We start from the raw sequence: 22,385 nt of genomic DNA, 5'->3' as shown, positions 1-22,385 counted from the left end.
TTAACCTGCTCCAAAATTACTGAAAACCGTGTTAAAATCAATTAACGCGGTGTTAAAAAAAAACCTGCAGTCAATTTACTTTCTCCAATGGATTCCAGGAGCCCGGCGAGGGAGGAGAAAAAAGGAGAGATGAAAGGGGAAGGAGAGGCACATGATCCTAAAAATAAGGTCAGACACCTCTTGCCAATAGGGCTCAATTTTCGGGCAACTCCATCAAACAGTTCCGCCAACGCAGATCCAATATATCTGGATACATTGTTTTGAGGCCAAAAGGGACCAGATACCATCGAAAGAGAAGTTTATATGAATTCTCCTTAATTCGAGTTCAAATGGATGAATCAGCTATAGCTTCTCGAATGGCCATCCAATCCTCAATGTTAAGCGGCTCATTCATGTCCTCCTCCCAGTGGAGCTTGTGAGGTTCTTTATCTGGGACATTGTGGTTAATTAGAAACAAATAGAAAGTAGAAATACGTCCTTTGGAAGAGAACCGATGAAGTCTACAAATGTTTTTGATTTTATTTTCCTTGCTTCATCTACAGTGTATAATATCATAATAGGAACTCCATCCTTTCTTATGTCCAATATTGTCAGTATTTATTCTGCTACACTGAAGGCTACTAGCTGTGTGTCAGCTACATTCTTGTGGTAGTGTCCACTAAAAATAGAGAACAGATGTGGTGGAGAATTGTGAGAATACAGAACAGATTTGCTGCATTGCTCTAAATAGAGAAGAGATGTGGCGGAGGGCTCTGAAAATTGGTGGTAGTCGCCTACCACAAATCCGACAGCACTTTCTCCAATAGAAGAAGTGCGAAAAACAATTCCGCCCAATGAACACACCGCCCTTTAAAAATAACGTGATGTTAAAGTGCGACCTGCACATTCTTCCTATTAAGGTGCATCTACAACGTACACTAAACATTGTACACGCGGCGCTGCTTTAACTGTCCACCTTAATAGGAAGAATGTGCGGGTCGCACTTTAACATCACGTTATTTTTAAAGGGCGGTCTGTTAATTGGCCGGAATTGTTTCCAACAGTTTTTCACACCAGTCGTTGTCAGCTGAAGGTAAGACACTTCAAAATCGCACTTCTCCTATCGGAGAAAGTGCTGTTGGATTTGTGGTATTCGATCATTAGTACCCAACCCCTGAAAATAAAGAACAGATTTGGGGCAGTGTTCTGGAAATAGAGGACAGGTGTAGTGGACTGCTCTGATAATAGAGAATAGATTTGATGGAGTACTTTGAGAATACAGAACAGATAAGATTGAGTGCTTTGAAAATAGAGAATATCAGAAGTGGTGGAATGCTCTGAGGCTAACAAACAGATGTGGTGGGATATTGTTAGAATAGATGTGGTAGAGTCTTATGAAGATGGAGAAGAGTTGTAGTGAAGTGCTCTGAAAACAGATAAGAAATTTAGTAGAGTGCTCTGAAAATAGATAAGAAATTTAGTAGAGTGCTCTGAAAATAGATAAGAAATTTAGTAGAGTGCTCTGAAAATAGATAAGAAATTTAGTAGAGTGCTCTGAAAATAGATAAGAAATTTAGTAGAGTGCTCTGAAAATGGATAACAGATATAGTGGAGTGTTGTGAGAATATAGAACAGATGTGATGGAGTGTTTAACACAGAAAACAAGTGTGAAGGGATATCATTAAAACAGAGTGTAGGTGTAATGGGGTATTTTGAATAAAAGAACATATATGGTACACTATTGCAAAAAAAATAAAAATAAACATGGTGGAGTAGGATAGAGAACAGATGTGGATGGTCATAAAAATAGAGAACAAATGAAGCGTGGTGAAAGTGTCCTTGAGGTGATCTTGCACCACCTCAAGGCCAAGTGTATGATTTCAGAGGGATGGAATATAAAAGCGGCGTAGTGGAATATTAATGTTATATGGGAACTATCAGAAGTGCAAACATCAGATTCTCATACGTATTTCTTGTCATATTTCATATTTTTAATTTATGCATGTAAAAATATATACATGACAAATTTACGCAGACACTCCAGAAAAGGCTACAAATTATATTGTAGAATAAATATAAAAAAGGTTTGAATGAATGGTCTTTGCATCATCAAAACCAGCAATGGTAAACTTAGTGCTGTGTTAGAGCAATTATGATTTGGCTGCACAATTAACAGGTGTCACTATTAAATTCACCAGAACGCGTTAAAGTGATTAACAAATAAAAAGCACCCGAGCCTACTAAAAGTAACGTAAAATATTAAAGAATATTAAATAGTGGATTGATACTGGTTAGGTGTTTGCTAATTAAATATCATTTAAACCATCCTTATTTAGTTAACATAATCCCCAACACAAGGAAGCCACCTGCATCTGTTTACAGCAACATAGTAGGACAGCTGACATAAATGCTATACTGAGAGTGCTTGTAATCTTAAAGTGGACTTTACGTTATAATGTGACCGGGTATTACCACTGTATACCTTAGCTCCTTTCTCACCCACCCTGATTTTCCTTACATTATAGACTTCACCCTTTTTCTTGACAATATTCTTTTTTAATACATCCACCCCAACATAGAAAATTTGTTCATAAATTTGTTACAGGCTAGACACGGGAGATAATATACAAATATACCTGTATTTCTCCCATACCTGCTATCTGAAAATGTTTTATTTTTTCTTTGTTTTTTGGAAATAAAAAAATAAATTGAGGTTTCACATATTTTGATTGATGATAGTGGGTCTACCTAATTGCTTATGAACTTGTGGACTTGAACCATTGTTGATTAATTGGTGAACTTTTTTTGGCCCCTGGAATACTCTTTTGTTACTTTCTAAACATAAGTATTTTTACACTTAAGAGAATTAGGATGACCTGATTTGCAGTCTGACCCATATCTCCCGGCTTCACAGGATTCACATGCGGTTCCATGAAAACCTTCTTTGCAAATACACTCTCCACTTCCAGTAATTCCATCCTGGCACTTTCCATTTTTGGAACACACATTGTCTATGCCCCCTGGGCAAACTAAACATTGGTGTCCATAATATCCATCACAACACAGGTGAACCTGCAACATGGATATAAAGGTTTAATATCTTGGGAAATAATACATGTTTTTAAATAAACCATGGAACACATATATACAATAATGTTAAGCTTTAATCAATTAAACTGTTAAGCGTTAATCAATGTCTATGATATGTGTGATATTTATAATTATATTATATATTGTGGATTTGGTCTTTAAACTGTCCTTCGGAAGTTTCTTTACTCTTCTGGTTTATGTACGACCACATACATGTTTAAAGGTCTTTATTGTATGTTTATTCTATGATAGCTACCAAAGTTTCCCTAATCATGTATAGTTTCTTAATATTTTCCAAGTCTTGCCATAAAACATGCAACAAGTCAGATAGGGCTGTGGAAGAATAACCTATCTGCTGGACATAAAAGTCACTGCAGCAGCCGTGCATCTCAGTGTGCAGCATAAGGTGTAAGATACCTGCAATTCCACTACACTCCCTGGGCCTGATTCATTAAGGATCTTAACTTAAGAAACTTCTTATTTAAGTCTCCTGGGCAAAACCATGTTACAATGCAAGGGGTGCAAATTAATATTCTGTTTTGCAGATAAGTTAAATACTGACTGTTTTATCATGGTGCACACAAACACTTGAATGCTTATTTGTACACTGAAATTTAAAGTTGATATTTGTGTGCTACATGAACAAACAGTCAGTATTTAACTTATGTGCAAAACAGAATACTAATTTGCACCCCTTGCATTGTAACATGGTTTTGTCCAGGAGACTTAAATAAGAAGTTTCTTAAGTTAAGATCCTTAATGAATCAGGCCCCTTCTGATCTTTTTCTGAAGATCTCTCGAAATATACATTTCTAAAGTGAAACACATTCGTATTTTATTCTAATGGTGCCTATTTGTTTCATAATTTGATATTAAATTATCTAAGATAAAACACTAGATATAAAATCTGTAGGCAATGTTGCTTAGTTAAAAGCAAAAATTGGTTACAGAAGAATATATCAAGAGGATATATATCTGCAACAGAGTTATGGATCTCTACCTGCTACTAAACTATAACTCCCAGCTGCGTCTTCATCCACTGAAAAGTCTGTACGTAAACCAGGAAGAACACACTGTATATATCCCCCGTTGCCATGACAGGTACTTACAACTTTGGAGGTGATGCAGTTGAATTTGCAGCCTTGAATCATATTATTATTTCTCCTTTTAATAGTACAATTTTCTAACCCTCTGCCCAGTTGTTCCTTTGAAGAAAATATACAATGGTTACATTCTTTAGTAATGCTCATTTTATGCCCATGTATCATTGAATTGCTAGACTCTAATCCATATACACTTTCCACAGCATTTCAGTACCTACATTCCTTATCAGCATATTACCAAACTCTAACTCATGAACATCTTCTAACAATCCTACCTCTATACCCCTTTCTCAGTGTATGCCAATCCCTAACTCATACCCACATTTTCAATGCACTGTCAGTTACTAAACCGCATACACAAGCTGATAATTTAAGAGCCTTTTACCTTTATTTTCCCAGTTTATAATCCATACCCGTATTACCAATTCCTTAACCTGGCAAACATCTTAACAGGTTACGTACCTTTATCAGTTATTTACTAATTCCTAAATCATATGGATCTTTCAATATGTTATTATTTATTATTATTAGCAGTTATTTATATAGCAAATACATATTCTGCAGCACTTTGCAAAGAATATTTTTATCAGTTCCTGCCCCTGTGGAGCTTACAATCTATATACCCTACCACCAGGGCCGGACTGGCCATCTGGCACTTCTGGCAAATGCCAGAAGGGCCGATGGTCAGTAGGGCCGATTCGATCAGTCAGTGCACTAACTGTGCACTGGACGGTCAGTGCACTGACACTTCCTGATCACATGTGCCGTGCGCAGCGCATGTGATCAGTACAGGTCCTGGAAGGCAGCTGAAGAGCAGACAGGAGAGAGCTGAGAAGAGGGTAAGTAAACAAATCCGGGGGGAGAGAACATAAAAGGTGCCAGACAATAACAGGGGGGAAGAACATAAAAGGTGCCAGACAATAACAGGGGGGGGGGGGAGAACAAGAAAGGTGCCAGACAATAACAGGAGGGGGGAGAACATAAAAGGTGCCAGACAATAACAGGGGGGGGGAGAACATAAAAGGTGCCAGACAATAACAGGGGGCGGGGGGTTAGAACATGAAAGGTGCCAGACAATAACAAGGGGGGGGAGAACATGATAGGTCTGGTGGCTTGCCAGAAGGGTTCAAGGAATGCAACCCTTGCAGTTTATTTTTACCCTTCCTGAAGGACACACATGGCTTGAATACAATCTCACCATTGTTGTATGTAGAGCCCATTACATTTCTGGCAGCTTCACACTTTATCTCTGTTACAAAGCTTCTCCACTTTAAAGATTGGGCCAGAGTCAAAGAGCCATTCTGCTATCACCTCTATCTGGTGACCCATGTCTTACTAGACTATTCAAACGTTTATGAATGAAGGTCTGTGGTCATACAAAGTATATTGTTGCTTATTGATCATGTCTGTACTGTAAAACACACTTCTCTGACATTATGAACAAACTAGGGCACTGGAAGCTGTTTACTAGATGTTAATGAGCCACCGGTTGCCAGTTTAAGATGTTGCCAGAAATTTTGTGAAACGCATCAAATATATACAAAGGTCCAAAGCTAACAATTTCCATTAGCGTAGCTAACAGGCGGCGAATGCGTCCTCAGCACCCTACTGAACTTAATAATAAAAATAATGAAAATAATAATAAATCACATAATAAGATTTGGGTGTTTGTTCAAAAAATGAGATAAAATTACACAGACAGACACGTAAAATGTCAGTTTATAATGAATGTGTACAACACTCTATATCCCCGATATTGGGGCATTAACATCTTCAATGTACAAAAGTTCACAACCATAATTGTTGGGCAACGTAAACATTAAACTCACCTGCAGAACTGTGCCCTGTGGACACTGAATCCCTTTATTACAAGAGCTGCATTTTGTCTGCAGAAGAAAGAATTAGTGTTAAATAACAGCAAAACTCAAGATCATTAGATACCATTGGTCAGTTTGTAACCAACTTTTGTGTAGCCAACTTTTTCTACGGAAGTAATATGTAGAATGAGTTGTACTTTATAGATATATAAAGTATAACAAATCTTTTTCAGGTCCTCCAAGGTGTGGCCAAACGTGAATACAGAATATTGAGTTTTCTGAGAGCCCTTCCCCAGAACAGAAAAATGTTGCATTTAATGAATTAACTTGCATTTAAGATACACTGGAATAAGATAGATGGGATTAAGGTATACTCATTCCTATTTATACATTTCTACATGGATTGTGGTAGATCCGGGAGTTGGATGCATACCAATGACACTGTGATTAGTGCATGTTTTATTGAACTATTTTACCTTTTTCACAGTAATTTCAGTAGTATCGCAACGATTTTTCAGGATTGGTAGGACTTCCGATATTTCCACTAACATTCCATTATTTGTGACAAAAAAGTTGCCATTTAGCAGAACATCATGAACAAATGTCTGTAAGTAAACAATATACAAAGAATGAATTTTTGCCACATATTAGAAATCATTATTATTTTTTATTTATAAGGCACCACAAAGGGTCCGCAGCGTCATGTATGACATATACAGAAAGCAGTGATCCAGAACACATAACATCATACATGAAGAATAAAATACAAAGACCAGACATACTGAATGAATGAATAAAAAAAAAGGTAACATGGTAATACAGATCAAATTATTTGTGGGACAGTGAGTGAGAGTGATGGTAGTAATCAGCGAGAAGTTGGCCTAAGCATAAGAAAACAGGGCTAGGGATGCAGGCCAAGAGGTACAGAGGGTGATGGAATATTAGAATGAGAACACAAGGAAAGAGGGTCCTGCTTGTGAGAACTTACACCATAAAGGAAGGGGGAGACACAAATAGGGTGGTACCGACAGGGGGTGAAAGCAAGGACAAGGGAATTAGGAGGAAGGCTTGAATAAAGAAATGAGTCTTAAGGGCACGCTTGAAGCCTTTGAGAGTAGAGGTTAACCTGATGGAGCGTGGGAGATTTTTTCATAGCTGGGGAGCAACACGGGCAAAGTCCTGGAAGGGGGAGTGGGAAGAGGTCACCAGTGAAGTAGTGAGGCGGCGGTCATTGGTAGAGCTGATTAGGTGGCGAGGAGTGTCGGTAGAGATGAGGTTGGAGATGTAGGGGGGGATTTATTGAGAGCTTTGAAGGTGAGGGTAAGGAGTTTACATTTAATTTTGCAGGCCATTGGGAGTCAATGTAGGGACTAGAGGAGGGGATCAGCAGAGATAGAGCAGCGGGAGAGAAAAATAAGGTGGGCAGCTGCATTGAGGATAGACTTAAAAGGGGCACAGTGAGAGTCAGGTAGGCCAGAGAGAAGGAGGTTACAGTAGTCAAGGCAAGAGATTACAAGAGCATGAATAAGAGTTTTGGTGGCTTCCGTGGTGAGAAAGGGGCATATCTTGGATATATGCCGGAGGTGGAAGTAGCAGGATTTTGACAGAGACAGAATGTGAGGTTTGAAGGAGAGGGAGGAATCGAGGATAACCCCAAGGCATTGGACTTGAGGGACAGAAAGGATGGTTGTGTTATTAACAGAAATAGAGAGGGTTGAGGTGGCAAAACCCTAAAAGGGGATGGGGGGGTTGATAAGTTCAGTTTTGAAAATAGTTTAAGAAAGCACAGATGAGATGGCAGAGAGACAGCAGGAGACACGAGAAATAAGGGAAAGGGAGAGGTCAGGGGATGAAATATAAATTTGGTGGTACTGTAGGCCAAAGGAGTAGATGAGAACACCAAAAGTGGTGGTGAGAGGGAGAAGAGCAAGGGGCCAAAACCAGAACCTTGGAGAACTCCAACTGGTAAGGAAAGTGGGGGGGATGTGGAGTTATGTGTAGAAACTGAAAAGGAGTGGTTGGTGAGGTAAGAGGAAAACCAGGAGAGAACAGTCTTACAGAGGCCTATAGATTTGAGAGTTTGCAAAAGGAGGGAGTGGTCAAGAGTATCGAAGGCAGCAGAGAGCTCAGGAAGGAGAATAAGGTTGAAGTGTCCTTTGGATTTAGAGAAGAGAAGGGGAATAGTGTCCTTAGCAAGGGCAGTTTCGGTGGAGTGGAGGGGGAGAGGGGACCAGATTGGAATGGGTTAAGGAGAGAGTGAGAAGAGAGAAAGGAGGTTGTAGACAATCCGTTCGAAAAATTTGATCGCAAAAAGAAGGAGGGAAATAGAGGCAGGATCAAGGGATGTTTTCTTGAGTATGGGGGAGATGAGAGCATGTTTAAAGGAAGAGGGGAAAATTCCAGAGGAGGGTAAAATTCCAGAGGAGAGGGAAAGGTTGCAAAGGTGGGCAAGAATGGAGCAGGCCTCAAGATGGAAGGAGCAGAGGAGGTGGAAGGGGATGGGGTCCTGTGAGCAGATGGGTGGGAGTGAGGAGGAGAGAAGAGTACGGACTTCATCTGCAGATACCGGTGTGAAGAAAGAGAGGGAGGGTGGACTAGCAAGTGGGGAGGAAGAAAGGAGACAGCATCCACAGAGTAGGGTGGGAGGGGAGACAAAGTGGGCAGAGAGGGGGGAGAGGGTGCAGCAAGAAGGAACTGCTGGGAGGGGATGTCATGATGTATTGACTTAATTTTGGAGATGAAGTGGGTAGTAAAGTCAACAGCAGAGAGCAAAGGGGGAGTGGAAGTGTGGGGGGGAGTTGAAAGTGGAAAAAAGGCAATGGAGTTGGAGGATTGGGAGGAAATAAGAGCATTAAAGAAAGATTGTTTAGAGAGTGAAAGGGCTGAACTGTAAGAGGCAAGTATGAACTTGAAGTGGAGGAAGTAAGCGTGAGTGTGTGACATTCTCCAGAGAGTCCTGCACTGCGGGAGCATTTTTGAAGATAACGGGTAGCCACAGTTGAGGCGGGGATCCACAAAACTTGATAGTGACAGCTGGGGCGAAACAGTCAAGTGCAATTGTGTGATTATAAAAGGAGACAGCCTCATCGGGGCAAGATGGGGGAGAGGAGTGAGACCAGGGAGGAGAAGAATGTGGTAGGATCGCTGGTGTCAAGATTACACCTGGTGAGAGTAAAGAATAAAAATATAATTCACTATAATATATATTTAGTGTGAAAGTGACTAACCTTGAAATAGTTTATTAAATGTGCCTGTTCTGTTTGAATACACATGAAATGATCTTATCACAAAATATTTAAAAAATTCTTCATACTCTGACAGCATAGTGTCCCCTTACTAAGCTGTTATAACAGTATACTGCAACTATATTGCAAGGAAAACCTACTTGCCATCTTTTTTCGTTTTGCATAGTTCTCATAATAACTGGCATATTTGTGCAAAAACAGGTGCATGACATCACAAAACCCTATTTGCTTTGCGGATCCGCATTTTTGCAACTTTGCAAATAACCTTTCCTGGGGGTATAATAAAATCTGCATTGTATCATTAAGATGCTGCAGATTACATAGCTTACATGCTGCCATATTTCTTTATAAAGATCTTTTCACAAACATCCTTGTCAATGCATAATTTGTACACACATAGAATCATGTACATCTGATCAACCTGATATAATGAGCATGTGCAGAAAACATATTTATCACAACATTCTGAATAGTTGGCATCTTATATACTGTTTTTTTGCACGATAAGTTCAAATCGGAGATCAATAATGATTTAGCTCTTGTCTCACCACTTCTGTGAATTCCTGTTTTGTGTTGATAAATGTGTATTCAAACATTAGATTATTATTATTATTATCTTTTATTTGTTAGGCGCCACAAGGTTTCCGCAGCGCTGTACATAGTACAAACAGTAGACTATACAGGGTATAACAGTACAGAACAATAAACAAAAAGTAGCAATACTTCAGAAACTCCAGGCAGGCAGATGCAATAGACACGGAGCAGAAGAACGGGTAAGGAGACAGGAGGGAAGAGGGCCCTGCTCATACGAGCTTACATACTAAGGGAGGGTAAAACAGACCAGGCACAAGAGGAGCCAGTTTAGGGAATGGGAGAGAGGGGAGAATGAGCGGAGGAGATGGGGGTTAAGTGGATGGTTGGTAGGCTTTGAGAAAGAGGTGAGTTTTGAGTGCACGTTTGAAGGAGCACAGAGTAGGAGAGAGGCGGATGGAGCGAGGGAGGTCATTCCAGTGAAGGGGGGCTGCACAGGAAAAGTCCTGGATTCTGGAATGGGAAGAGGTGATCAGAGTGGAGGAGAGGCGGCGGTCATTGGCCGAGCGCAGGGAGGGGGCGGGAGTGTGAATGGAGAGGAGGTTAGAGATATAAGGGGCAGTAGAGTGGGAGAGAGCCTTGTAAGTGGTGGTGAGGAGTTTGAAAAGAATTCTGTAGGGGAAGGGGAGCCAGTGTAGGGCAAGGCAGAGAGGGGAGGCAGAGGAGGAGCGGTGTGAGAGGTAGATGAGCCTTGCGGCCGCATTGAGTATAGAGCGGAGGGGGGAGAGACGGGAGTGGGGGAGGTCGGTGAGGAGGAGGTTGCAGTAATCCAGGCGGGAGATGATGAGTGCGTGTATGATGGTTTTGGTGGCCTCCTGAGAGAGAAAGGGACGGATGCGGGCGATGTTGCATAGTTGGAAGCGACAGGCTTGGGCAAGAGAATGAATGTGTGGGGCAAAAGAGAGAGAGGAGTCAAGGGTGACACCCAAGCAGCGGAGTTGGGTGACAGAGGAATGGTAGTGTTGTTAACGACAATGGAGAGGTCATGGTGGGATGGGAGGCTGGGAGGAGGAAAGACAATGCCTATTAATGCCTATTAAAATATTGTACTGTACCTGGTTGTACCTTATGTAAAACATCAGCCAGTAAGAGATTCCCAGCATGCTGCCTTTGTGCATCCCATTCCTTATGTCTGAAGGCAACAATTTCTCCCCAAGTATAATATGATATTTTATTGTACGGTTATCCTAAAAAACACATCCAGAGAGAAAATGCTTCACTTTCTGGTGGCAATATGCTTACATAGATCATTGTTGGGCAAATACTGAAAAAACAAACAGCAAAGGTACCTCTTTCATCACTTAAGACATACTTGCCCGCTCTTTCGGGTAGGTCTCCCCTACTCCTGGGAGAGCGGGCAAATATCCCGCATACGGAACTCACTCATCAAAATGACACGATTTGCGGTGAATTGCGTCATTTTGGCCCCCGCCCTCCAACCACGCCCCCTGACCGGGATCTCCTGGAATTGCCTTCTCAAAAGTTGGCAAGTATGACTACAGTACAGATACAACTAAAAATATATGTATAGGAGCAGTGTACCTTATTAATTACTAATTTCACAGGAAAAAAGTTTTTTCCCTATTAACTTCCAAAATTTTGATGCTCAAAACACGAGGGGTGGGTTTATTTATGGAAAGTGGGATGACACACCAAGCTGCTGCTCCTCAGTGCCAGTGACAAGTTGGAAGATTGGTGCTGCGCAGTGATGTCAAAACAGTGCTACACTCCCAGTGCCACATAAACCAGCAGAAGCCAGGAGCACTGACGGTGTTTCCTCCTGCCCTAAGTATATAGGTGCCTAGGGTGCAGTGGGCACTGGCCATGTGTATCCTTATGTCCAGGGCCGTAACTAAGGTGGTGCGGGCGGTGCCGTCGCCCAGGGCGCAAAGCCAAGGGGGCGCAGCACCCGCCCGCTACCTGCCTTTAAGTTCCGCTTAAGGGCTGAAGAGAGAGATTTTAACTTACCAGAGTTTGATGCTTCAGCCATTAAGTTCCACCGTGGAATGCATGTGCGTTCCACTGACAGGAAGTTCGGCATTTGGAACGCAAACTGCGTTCCAAATGCCGAACTTCCTGTCAGTGGAACTTAACGGCTGAAGCAACAAACTCTGGTAAGTTAAAGTCTCTCTCTCTTTCTGTCCTCCTACAGCCCTCCCCCACCCCTCCTTAGATGGGGAGCGCCGGTGCCCTGTCTCCCCCAGGGCACCAAAATGTATAGTTACGGCACTGCTTATGTCTATTAGTTTCCTATTGCTCTCAGTCACAATAAGTTTTGATCTCTCGCACATGGCATCAAATCAAGTTGACCATGGCAAGAAGATTCACTGAACTTAATAATGCAGATTTAAATGCTGGGAATAACAAATGTGTGCTCTGATCAGAGGGTAAAAGGATACAGATATAGGCAAATTATTAATCATTGTAAACAGAGAGACAAATAGAGAGACACGTAAAAATAAAATAGATCATATAGACGCAACAGTCAACCTTTTTTTGTAAAAAAAAATGCATTTGTAGCAATTGGTGTCTGAAAATTATTGAGATAATGAATTGTAACTAATACTGTGTAGAAAAAAATATGCCATCTCATATATGTTTTTAATATTTATGTACAATGCATATAATTACCAATTCGTTAGATCCAGATTGATTGTAAAACTTTGCCACAGCGGAATTGTCAGGGACAAAAATTGTGTATTGCTGCTTAGAGGATTCAATTTCCTGAATTAGACCAGATTTCTGCAGACAAAATTAGTGAGAAGATTTGTTCCGATTAATTGTAGTTTTGACACATAATTTACAACATAAAGACATTCACTCTCTTTCATCAAACTTGCACTAGACTCATCAAAGCTAATGTAACAGAAACCATGGACATGACACGCACGGCTATTTACTTGTGATAGCACGATTCATGTGATTGCGATCCAATGATAGTTTCAGTTCCCTTTACCTTCATCAGGGAACCCTGTTGAAAGTAAAGGGAACTGAAATGATCGTTGGGCAGGAAATGTTTTGTAATGTATCTTTTTCTTAGATTTGTTTCGGACTCTCATGTATTTAACTATTTCTTATGAAAATTCTTTTGTATTGTTGTACTGTGGCCTGCTGGTGCTGGTCTGTTCATTTAACTTGAACAATTGAGGATATATATATCCACACATACATATATATCCACACGTACGTACGTACGTACGTACGTACGTACGTACGTACGTACGTACGTACGTACGTACATATATACATACATATACATACATTTATATATACATATATACATACATTTATACATATATATATATATATATATATATATATACACATACATATACACACATATATACATATATACACATACATATACACACACACATATATATATATATATATATATATATATATATATATATATTTATATTAACAACACCTGCCTAATATGCTATGTGTAGCTATCTCTCGTGCTGCCAAAACAGCTCTAATCCGTCAAGACATGGACTCTGCAAGACCCCTGAAGGTGTCCTGTGGTATGTGGCACCAAGACGTTAGCAGCAGATTCTTTAAGTCTTGTAAGTTGCTAGGTGGGACTTCCATGGCTCGGAATTGTTTTTCCAGCACATCCCACAGATGCTTGATCGGAATGAAAACTATTTGGCATGTTCCTCAAACTATTCCTGAACAGTTTCTGCAGTGTGGCAGGACGCAGTTTCCTGCTGAAAGAGGCCACTGCCATCAGGGAATACCGTTGCTATGATGGAGTGCACTTGGTCTGCAACGGTGTTTAGGTAGGTGGTACATGTCAAAGTAACATCCACATGAAGGCCAGGACTCAAGGTTTCCCAGCAGAACATTACTCAGAGAATCACACTGCCTCCGCCTGATTGTCTTCTTCCCATAGTGCATCCTGGTGCCATCTCTTCCCCAGGTAAACGATGCACACGCACCCATTTTGTAAAAGAAAATGAGATTCATCAGTCCAGGCCACCTTCTTTCACTGCTTCATGGTCCAAGTGCCTATTGTAGGTGCTTTTGGGGGGTGGATAGGGATCAGCATGGGCACTCTGACCAGTCTACGGCTACGCGGTCCCATACATAGCAAGCTGCAATGGAGTCGTTGTTCTGACATCTTTCTATCATAGCCAACATTAAATTTTTCAGCAGTTTGTGCTACAGTAGCTTTTCTGTGGGATTGACCAGACAGGTGAGCCTTGGGTGCCCATGATCCTGTCTCCGGTTCGTTCATTGTCCTTCCTTGCACCACTTTTGGTAGATACTAACCACTACATACCAGGAACACCCCACCAGACCTTCCGTTTTGGAGATGCTCTGACCCAATCGTCTAGCCATCACAATTTGTCCCTTGTCAAAGTCACTCAGATCCTTATACTTGCCCATATCTCCTGCCTACAACCCATCAACTTCAAAAACTGACTGATCACTTGCTGCTTAATATATCCCACCCCCTGACAGGTGTCATTGTAACAACATAATCATTATTCACTTCACTTGTCAGTGGTTTAAATGTTATGGCTGATCGATGTGTATGTACAGTATATAAATATAAATATATAGAAATATATATAATATTTTATTAAACATATATTTCTCTTGTTCTCTAGTCAGATTGCACTACAAATTCCAATAAAAACACTGTTCTTATTTACACTGCTAAGCAAAACCTTTCCCTATTATTAGATGACGCAATTATATTTTTATTGTTGAAGCATATATTTCTGTTGTTTCCTGAATATAGCGAGCCTTGAAGCATTAAGATCTTGGGAGTTGTTTGTATATTTATATGCATTGGAATATTTCAATTTGTCTTACTCATTTCACATTTAATAATCTTTTGTTAGTAGATGACCGGACGTTATTTATTTTGATCAAAGCTGATGCCAGGATATTTATGATATGTGCACTGTTATTAAATAAACCACTATGTATTAATGAGGTTTCCACCTAAATCCAAACAATGAAATGGTATGACTGGCTTCCACTGCTGCCTGCTGACAGTACAAAAGCCAAAATAAAAACCTCTCTGCACCTCTCTACACTGAAGCAAGCACACTGAGATGCAGTCTGAACAACACCTGCATTTGAATGGGTAAGAGATAGAAGGCAGCACATGTGAGGCCTACTTTTTAACTATGTATTACCCACAAGAAGTATGCAGTTCATTTGTAGTTTTTAGTAGATGACCCTTTCCATATGTACAGATAAACAAGACATTAATATATGTACAAATTATGAGTTTTGCTGCCATTGCTTACAAAAGGTATTTTCCCTGGCTTATTATAAGAAGTAATCAATCCCCCACTGTAAATTATTGAAGATATACACAAGAGAATTGAATCCTTATTATTTAGAGTAGGAGGAACATCATGTTTGCCAACTTTAAATAGTTGACCTTCGGGAGGTCCCAGAACAGGATGTGGTAGGAGGGCGGTAGGGGGCATGGCATAGCGAATCGTGTAATTTTTAGAGATGAGCGGGCTCGGATTTCCAAAATCTGAGCCCACCCGAACAGTGCGGATCCGACGGGATCCGAGCACTGTTCGGGAACTTCCGGGGCGCCAAACGGAGCCAAACCGAGGCTATGACATCCAAGTCTTGCGTCGGATCTCGCGATACTCGGATGTCATAAATACTCACCTTGCGGCCGCCATCTTCATTTCGCCTGACATCAGGGAAGAGGGAGGGTGTGTAGGGTAGTGGTGCTCCTGCGTGATCAGTGCTCTGTCCATGCTGAGTCCAGTGGTGCTTTATGCCTGTGTCCAGTGCTCTGTCCTTGCTGAGTCCAGTGGTGCTTTTGTCCTGTGCTCTGTCCTGCTGAGTCCAGTGGTGCTTTTGTCCTGTGCTCTGTCCTGTTGAGTCCAGTGCTGCTTTGGCCAGTGTCTGTCCTGCTGAGTCCAGTGGTGCTTTAGTCCTGTGCTTTGTTGTGCTAAGTCCATACAAATTTAATAATTATTAAAATCTCTTAAAAATGACTAAAAAAAATGTATTTTAAAAATTATACAAAATTAATAAAAAAAATAAATATTTAAGCAGTTCTAAAGAATAGGTACTGCAATCTATATTACATTTACTTCGTTTATTCTTTAAGCAGTTCCAGAGAATAGATACTGCAATCTATATTACATTTAATACGTTCAATTTTTAAGCAGTGCAAGAAAATATGTACTGCAATCTATATTACATTTACTATGTTCATTCTTTAAGCAGTTCAATAGAATAGGTACTGCAATCTATATTACATTTAATACGTTCAATTTTTAAGCAGTGCAAGAAAATATGTACTGCAATCTATATTACATTTACTATGTTCATTCTTTAAGCAGTTCAATAGAATAGGTACTGCAATCTATATTACATTTAATACGTTCAATTTTTAAGCAGTGCAAGAGAATAGGTACTGCAATCTATATTACATTTAATACGTTCAATTTTTAAGCAGTTCCAGATAATAGGTACTGCAATCTATATTACATTTACTACGTTCATTCTTTAAGCAGTTCCAGAGAATAGGTACTGCAATCTATATTACATTTAATACGTTCAATTTTTAAGCAGCGCAAGAGAATAGGTACTGCAATCTATATTACATTTAATACGTTCAATTTTTAAGCAGCGCAAGAGAATAGGTACTGCAATCTATATTACATTTAATACGTTCAATTTTTAAGCAGCGCAAGAGAATAGGTACTGCAATCTATATTACATTTAATACGTTCAATTTTTAAGCAGTGCAAGAGAATAGGTACTGCAATCTATATTACATTTAATACGTTCAATTTTTAAGCAGTTCCAGAGAATAGGTACTGCAATCTATATTACATTTAATACGTTCAATTTTTAAGCAGTGCAAGAGAATAGGTACTGCAATCTTTATTACAAGAGAAAGTGAGGGAGGAGCTGGTAAACCATTGCAATTACACCAAGCATGTAGCTCTTGTGGATGAAGCCTTTCATACGCTTTGCAAGGATCCGAGGGTGGTCACTCTTTTAAAGTCAGAGGAATACATTCTGGCCACCGTGCTCGATCCTCAGTTTAAAGCGTATGTTGTGTCTCTGTTTCTGGCGGACACAAGTCTACAGAGGTGCAAAGACCTGTTGGTCAGGAAATTGTCCTCTGAAGAGGACCGTGACATGCCAACAGCTCCACCTTCATTTTCTTCCACACCTAAGGCTGCGAGGAAAAAGCTCAGTTTTCCTAAAAGACCCACTAGCGGGGATGTAGACAACATCTGGTCCGGACTGAAGGACCTGCCAACCATTGCAGACATGTCTACTGTAGCTGCATTGGATGCTGTCACAATAGAAAAAATGGTGGAGGATTATTTTTCTGACACCATCCAAATAGACATGTCAGACAGTCCATATTGTTACTGGCAGGAAAAAAAGCCAGTTTGGAAGCCCCTGTACAAACTGGCTCTATTTTACCTGAGTTGTCCCCCCTCCAGTGTGTACTCAGAAAGAGTTTTTAGTGCAGCGGGGAACCTGGTCAGTGAGCGGCGAAGGAGGTTGCTTCCTCAGAATGTTGAAAAAATTATGTTCATAAAAATGAATTATCATTTCCTCAATCAAGTACAGCACTGCCCTCCAGATAGTACAGAGGGACCTGTGGTTGTGGAGTCCAGCGGGGACGAATTGATAATGTGTGAGGAGGAGGAAGTACACACTGAAGGGGGAGAGGAATCAGAGGATGAGGATGAGGACGACATCTTGCCTCAGTAGAACCTGTTTAGTTTGTACAGGGAGAGATGAATAGCTTTTTTGGTGTGGGGGCCCAAACAAACCAATCATTTCAGCCACAGTTGTTTGGTAGGCCCTGTCACTGAAATGATTGGTTTGTTAAAGTGTGCATGTCCTATTTCAGCAACATAAGGGTGGGTGGGAGGGCCCAAGGACAATTCCATCTTGCAACTCTTTTTTGGCATTATGTGACCATTCAACAGTCGTTTGCCATGAGCACAAAGTAAAACAAAATTAAAACAAATTAAACAAATTAAACCAAAAGTAAAATGCCCTGTCATAATGAAAAACAAGAGGTATTGACGTGCTCGAACTACTGTAGTGTTTGTAACTTATAAACACTACACTTGAAAGCTTGAGCCTTTAAATGAAAAAGTCACTCTTCATTGCACGAAGATTTGCAACAGGGACAGTTTTGTGTTCCCAAAGTCAACAAATAACACTTCGACCCTGTCTGTCTTTGACATACTTGATGGGATCTCAATGATGAATGCTCTGTACCATTGTTGGAGGAGGTATTGTGGCCCTGGTACCAAATTGGGTACCGGGGCCACTCCACTACGCAGTCCAGATAGATGCGTATCACATATTAAACTACGTTCAATGTTGCTGCCAAATTAAAACAAAAGTAAAATGACCTGTCATCGTCAAAAACAAGAGGTATTGACACGCTCGAACTACACCCTGTATATGCTGCAGAGGATGTAGGAGCAGCCATATGTGCAGTGGAATTTAGACCAGTGGGAGGAGGTATTGTGGCCTCGGTACCAAATTGAGTACCGGGCCCACTCCACTACGCAGTCCAGAAAGCTACCTCGGTGCAACGTTTTGGACTAAAAACAATATTGTGAGGTGTGAGGTGTTCAGAATAGACTGGAAATTAGTGGAAATGATTGTTATTGAATGTTATTGAGGTTAATAATAGCGTAGGAGTGAAACAAAACCCAAAAAGTGGATTTTAGCGCTTTTTATTCTTTTTTAAAAATAAATCAGAACCCAAAACCCTAAATCAGAACCAAAACCTTTCGTCAGGTGTTTTGGCAAAACAAATCAGAACCCAAAACCTCAAGCTAATCAGAACCCAAAACACAAAACACTAAAAGTACCCGGTGCACACCCCTAGTAATTTTGACCCTGGCCCACAAATAAAATGACAATTTTGTTGCAGGGACTCACGTGAATCGCGTCATTTTACCTCCCGACGGACATGATGCGGGAGGCTTGCCTGCTCTCCGTGGAGTCCGGGAGACCTACCCAGAATTTGTGAGTCTCCTGGACATTCCGGGAGAGTGGGCATGTATGATGAACATATATGATCATTATCCTTTATGATCTCTACTCATTTGTTGACTGTGTGTGGCATTATTTATGAAATATTACAATTTGTTTAGGTCAGTGTGACATTTATACATATATTTTCTAGCAGCAATCAGCATTTTCTAAATAATACTACTTCCTGTTAACCACTTCCTCCTCACAACTTCCTGTCATCTATCTTGTACATCCAATACCTTCTTCTGTCACTATTTCCAAAATTATACAGCTTCCTTTCACCAACGTCATGAATCACACAACCTCCAGTATCCTGGTCACACACTTTCATCCTTCTTCCTTGTTCAGTCAGACAAAGATCTACCTGAATTGCTTTTTTAAACTGTTCAAACGCTGGAACTTGGTCTAATTTTTGGTAAAGGCCTGGTAGTGCTGGCGGGATATTTCCCCGTGGTGGGATCAAAACCTGAGGAAATAAAATGTTTCGGTTTTAGGTCTGAGCAATCAACAGCATTTATATTCATTATACATTTATTGATGTATATAGTTCTTCATGTGAATATCTTATGTTGTAAATCTGCATGCATTTTTTTAATATTCTGTGAAAAAAATCTGTGTAGGAGGTAAAGTATATAGAAAAAGAAATTGTTAGGTTTTTTTTTTTCCAGAAACGCAAAAATTTTAACGGTGAACATAAATCCACAAAATTAAAGCATAAAAGAGTAATGGAAATGCTCTCATCAGACATACAGTGTGTGCATAGCAAAGTGTGACACTTTCTGATGCCTTAGATGGCAACTGAAATGAGGCAATGCGGAGGGAAACCAATATTAATGTACACCAAAAATAAGTTTTAGGGGATTTGTACATTAAGAGACATTTGAATATTTTTTCCAATATCCTCATAGAACAAGACCATTTCTGCTAAGGTTATAAAAAAAATTCTATTATTTTAACCTGGGACCCATAAATCAACATTTTGACCATGGCATGTTTAGCCAAACGCATAGATAAAATGTTAAATGAATGTGTTAAATTAGTCTAGTGCACAAAACCCACAGTTAAAACTGGAAGTTAGCATGACATGCAGAAACCACATTTTCAGGGCATAGATGGTATGGTAGATGGTATGACGAAACAACACACTCTTGTGTGCTTTGATGAAGAGAGTTATACCGTAAAGAATGATAGGATTTATAGTTTAATTAGTGTGTGCAGAGAGCATACCCCTATATTGCCAGTCATACACAGCCCTATTTCCAAATATATGTTGCCCAACCATATTTCTGCAACCCATTGCCAGCTATATATTGGACAGACATGAACCTATTGGCATTCACATATTGCATATTGGATATATCTCCATTTCAAGACAAATACTTGTTCATGTCATACAATGCAGAGATACCCCCCTATTGCCAGCCATATATTGTACTGATAATCCCCAATCCATGGGCAGTCCTATATTGCTCAGATATACCTGCCATTGCTACCTATAAATTACACAGAAATATTCCCCTTGGCAGTCATATACTGCACATGTATACCCACATTGGCAGCATACATTGCACAGAGATACCCCCCATTCCCAGACATACATTGCAGAGAACCCCTTCTCCTTTGTCATATATATATATATATGTCATATATATTGCTCAGAGATAACCCCATATATTGCACAATGATAATCCTCTATTGCCAGCCATACCTTGCTCAGTTATACCCACATTAACAGCCATATACCATTCCTCCCAACCATACCGATATAGGCAGGACTGTCCCAATTTGAGAACTCTGTCCCGCTATCCTGATCGGGAAAGCTTTGTCCCGTGGGTGTGAAACATGGGAGGTATTTACATTCAGCAGTGAACAGGGAAGCAGTGGATATATTTGGAGGTGATGGGAGCAGAGTATTATTATTATTATTATTATTAATTTTTATTTATAGGGCGCCACAAAGTATCCGTAGCGCCGTACAAGGACAAACAATGGCACAGTACAAGGTGAAACAGCACAGTACAAGTAACAGTAAGCACTATAACTCTGGGGGCTCAGGCACAGCATGAAAGAGAGGGAGGGAGGGGAAAAGTGAGTACAGGCAGGTAACTATGGCCCAAGAGGGTGGGCACGGATGACAGGTTGAGAGTCACTGAGGGGAGCGGAGAGAAGCGGGAGGAGACAGAGGGCAGAGGGACTGAGAGGAGGTGAGCTGAGTAGCTGGAGAGCGCAGTTAAAAGTGATGGAAACAGAAGGTAGGAGAGCCCTGCTCAAAGGAGCGAACAATCTAAAGGGAGGGGAAGACAGACAGACACATGGATGAGACGGAGAGACGGGAGGAAGGGGGAGAAGGGAAGAAGGGATGAGAAAGAGAGGTAGCCAACCGGTGGGAGCTTAGGCATGAGACTGGAAGGCTTTAAGGAAAAGGTGGGTTTTTAATGTTCGTTTGAAAGAGGACAGATTAGGGGAAGTTCTGATGGAGCGGGGGAATGGAGTATGGGGCAGCCTAGCACTTTAAAAGCACTTGGCAAGTCCCCGAGGTGTGGTCACGCCCCGTCATGACGTTGCTATGCCCCCTTTCCCAAAGCCGTCAAAATAAATGCTGGGATGTCTGATAAATACCACAGAGATAGCCCACATTACCATCCAAATATTGCATAGAGATAACCTTGCAACTGCAAGTCAATATACAACAGATATCCCTTTGCCCTTATTGTCCTAATTACACAAATACCCCTTCCAACCTAATTGCTGGCCCTATAGTGTGCAGAGATATACCCTAATAGCTGTACAGGTATTGTACAATGATCAACATCTTCAATCTCTGCCCATATATTTTGCATAGAGATCTACTTACCTTAGTCTCGGCAAAACATCATCCGGGGCCTCCATTCCCTTTTCCATGGTAATTCATCCCCAGGACTCCCAGACAGCATGTAAGTTATGTTAAGATGCCAGGAGAAGGTCATTCATCTGTATGAGCTTATTTACACAAAATCTCTCCATAAACCACACTGCTTATTAATAGAAAGCTATTATTCTGGTATAATACTAACCTGATTGATAATGAAAATAAACCCGCTTATAGCTGGAATGTCGCTGGCAATAACACTTGCGTTATGAACTGTCAAATTCTGAAATAAAGAATATACAATGCTTGAATTTACTTGTCCATGAAAGTGTTTTCTATATAGTGGACACTTTTTTTTGTAAATTATATCACATCCTTTAGAGATAAGATTCAATTAGTTATTTCAGACTTCTTGTATGCAGAAGCTTTGTGGAAAATGACTTACCCCTTTAATTAAATTCATCTCCCACTTTGTCCTAGGGTCTAATGTAGGCAATTCCTGGCCACTGTGTTGCTTCAGTTGGTCAGATGTGAAAGCTTGTCGTAGAAAGTGTCCTCTGTGGGGATGCATTATGGGGATTGGATATCATATAAACAGTTACTACATGAAAATTAGTTTTAATGTAATTTTTTTGTCTTGTGTAGCTTGCTGGTGCGTGCGTTATTTGTTAGGGCCATGTGTTTATAC

General features: G+C 40.5%; 1 protein-coding gene across 2 annotated transcripts in view; it reads right to left on the bottom strand.

Moving 5' to 3' along the window:
- The window catches only part of STAB1 (stabilin 1), a 179,409-nt gene that overhangs the window by 81,210 nt on the left and 75,814 nt on the right, over positions 1-22,385 (bottom strand). For both annotated transcript variants that reach the window (XM_075183082.1, XM_075183083.1), the window contains 9 exons: positions 22,143-22,254; positions 21,903-21,980; positions 19,214-19,315; positions 12,457-12,567; positions 10,881-11,012; positions 6,466-6,594; positions 6,002-6,058; positions 4,179-4,274; positions 2,856-3,051 (listed from right to left, as the gene is read on the bottom strand). In XM_075183082.1, the coding sequence (XP_075039183.1) occupies positions 2,856-3,051; positions 4,179-4,274; positions 6,002-6,058; positions 6,466-6,594; positions 10,881-11,012; positions 12,457-12,567; positions 19,214-19,315; positions 21,903-21,980; positions 22,143-22,254 (1,013 nt within the window). The remainder of the gene's footprint in view (positions 1-2,855; positions 3,052-4,178; positions 4,275-6,001; positions 6,059-6,465; positions 6,595-10,880; positions 11,013-12,456; positions 12,568-19,213; positions 19,316-21,902; positions 21,981-22,142; positions 22,255-22,385) is intronic.

This window comes from Mixophyes fleayi, chromosome 8 (genome assembly GCF_038048845.1).
Source record: "Mixophyes fleayi isolate aMixFle1 chromosome 8, aMixFle1.hap1, whole genome shotgun sequence".
Taxonomy (NCBI): domain Eukaryota; kingdom Metazoa; phylum Chordata; class Amphibia; order Anura; family Limnodynastidae; genus Mixophyes; species Mixophyes fleayi.
This window is presented reverse-complemented; position numbering and strand designations above follow the sequence as displayed.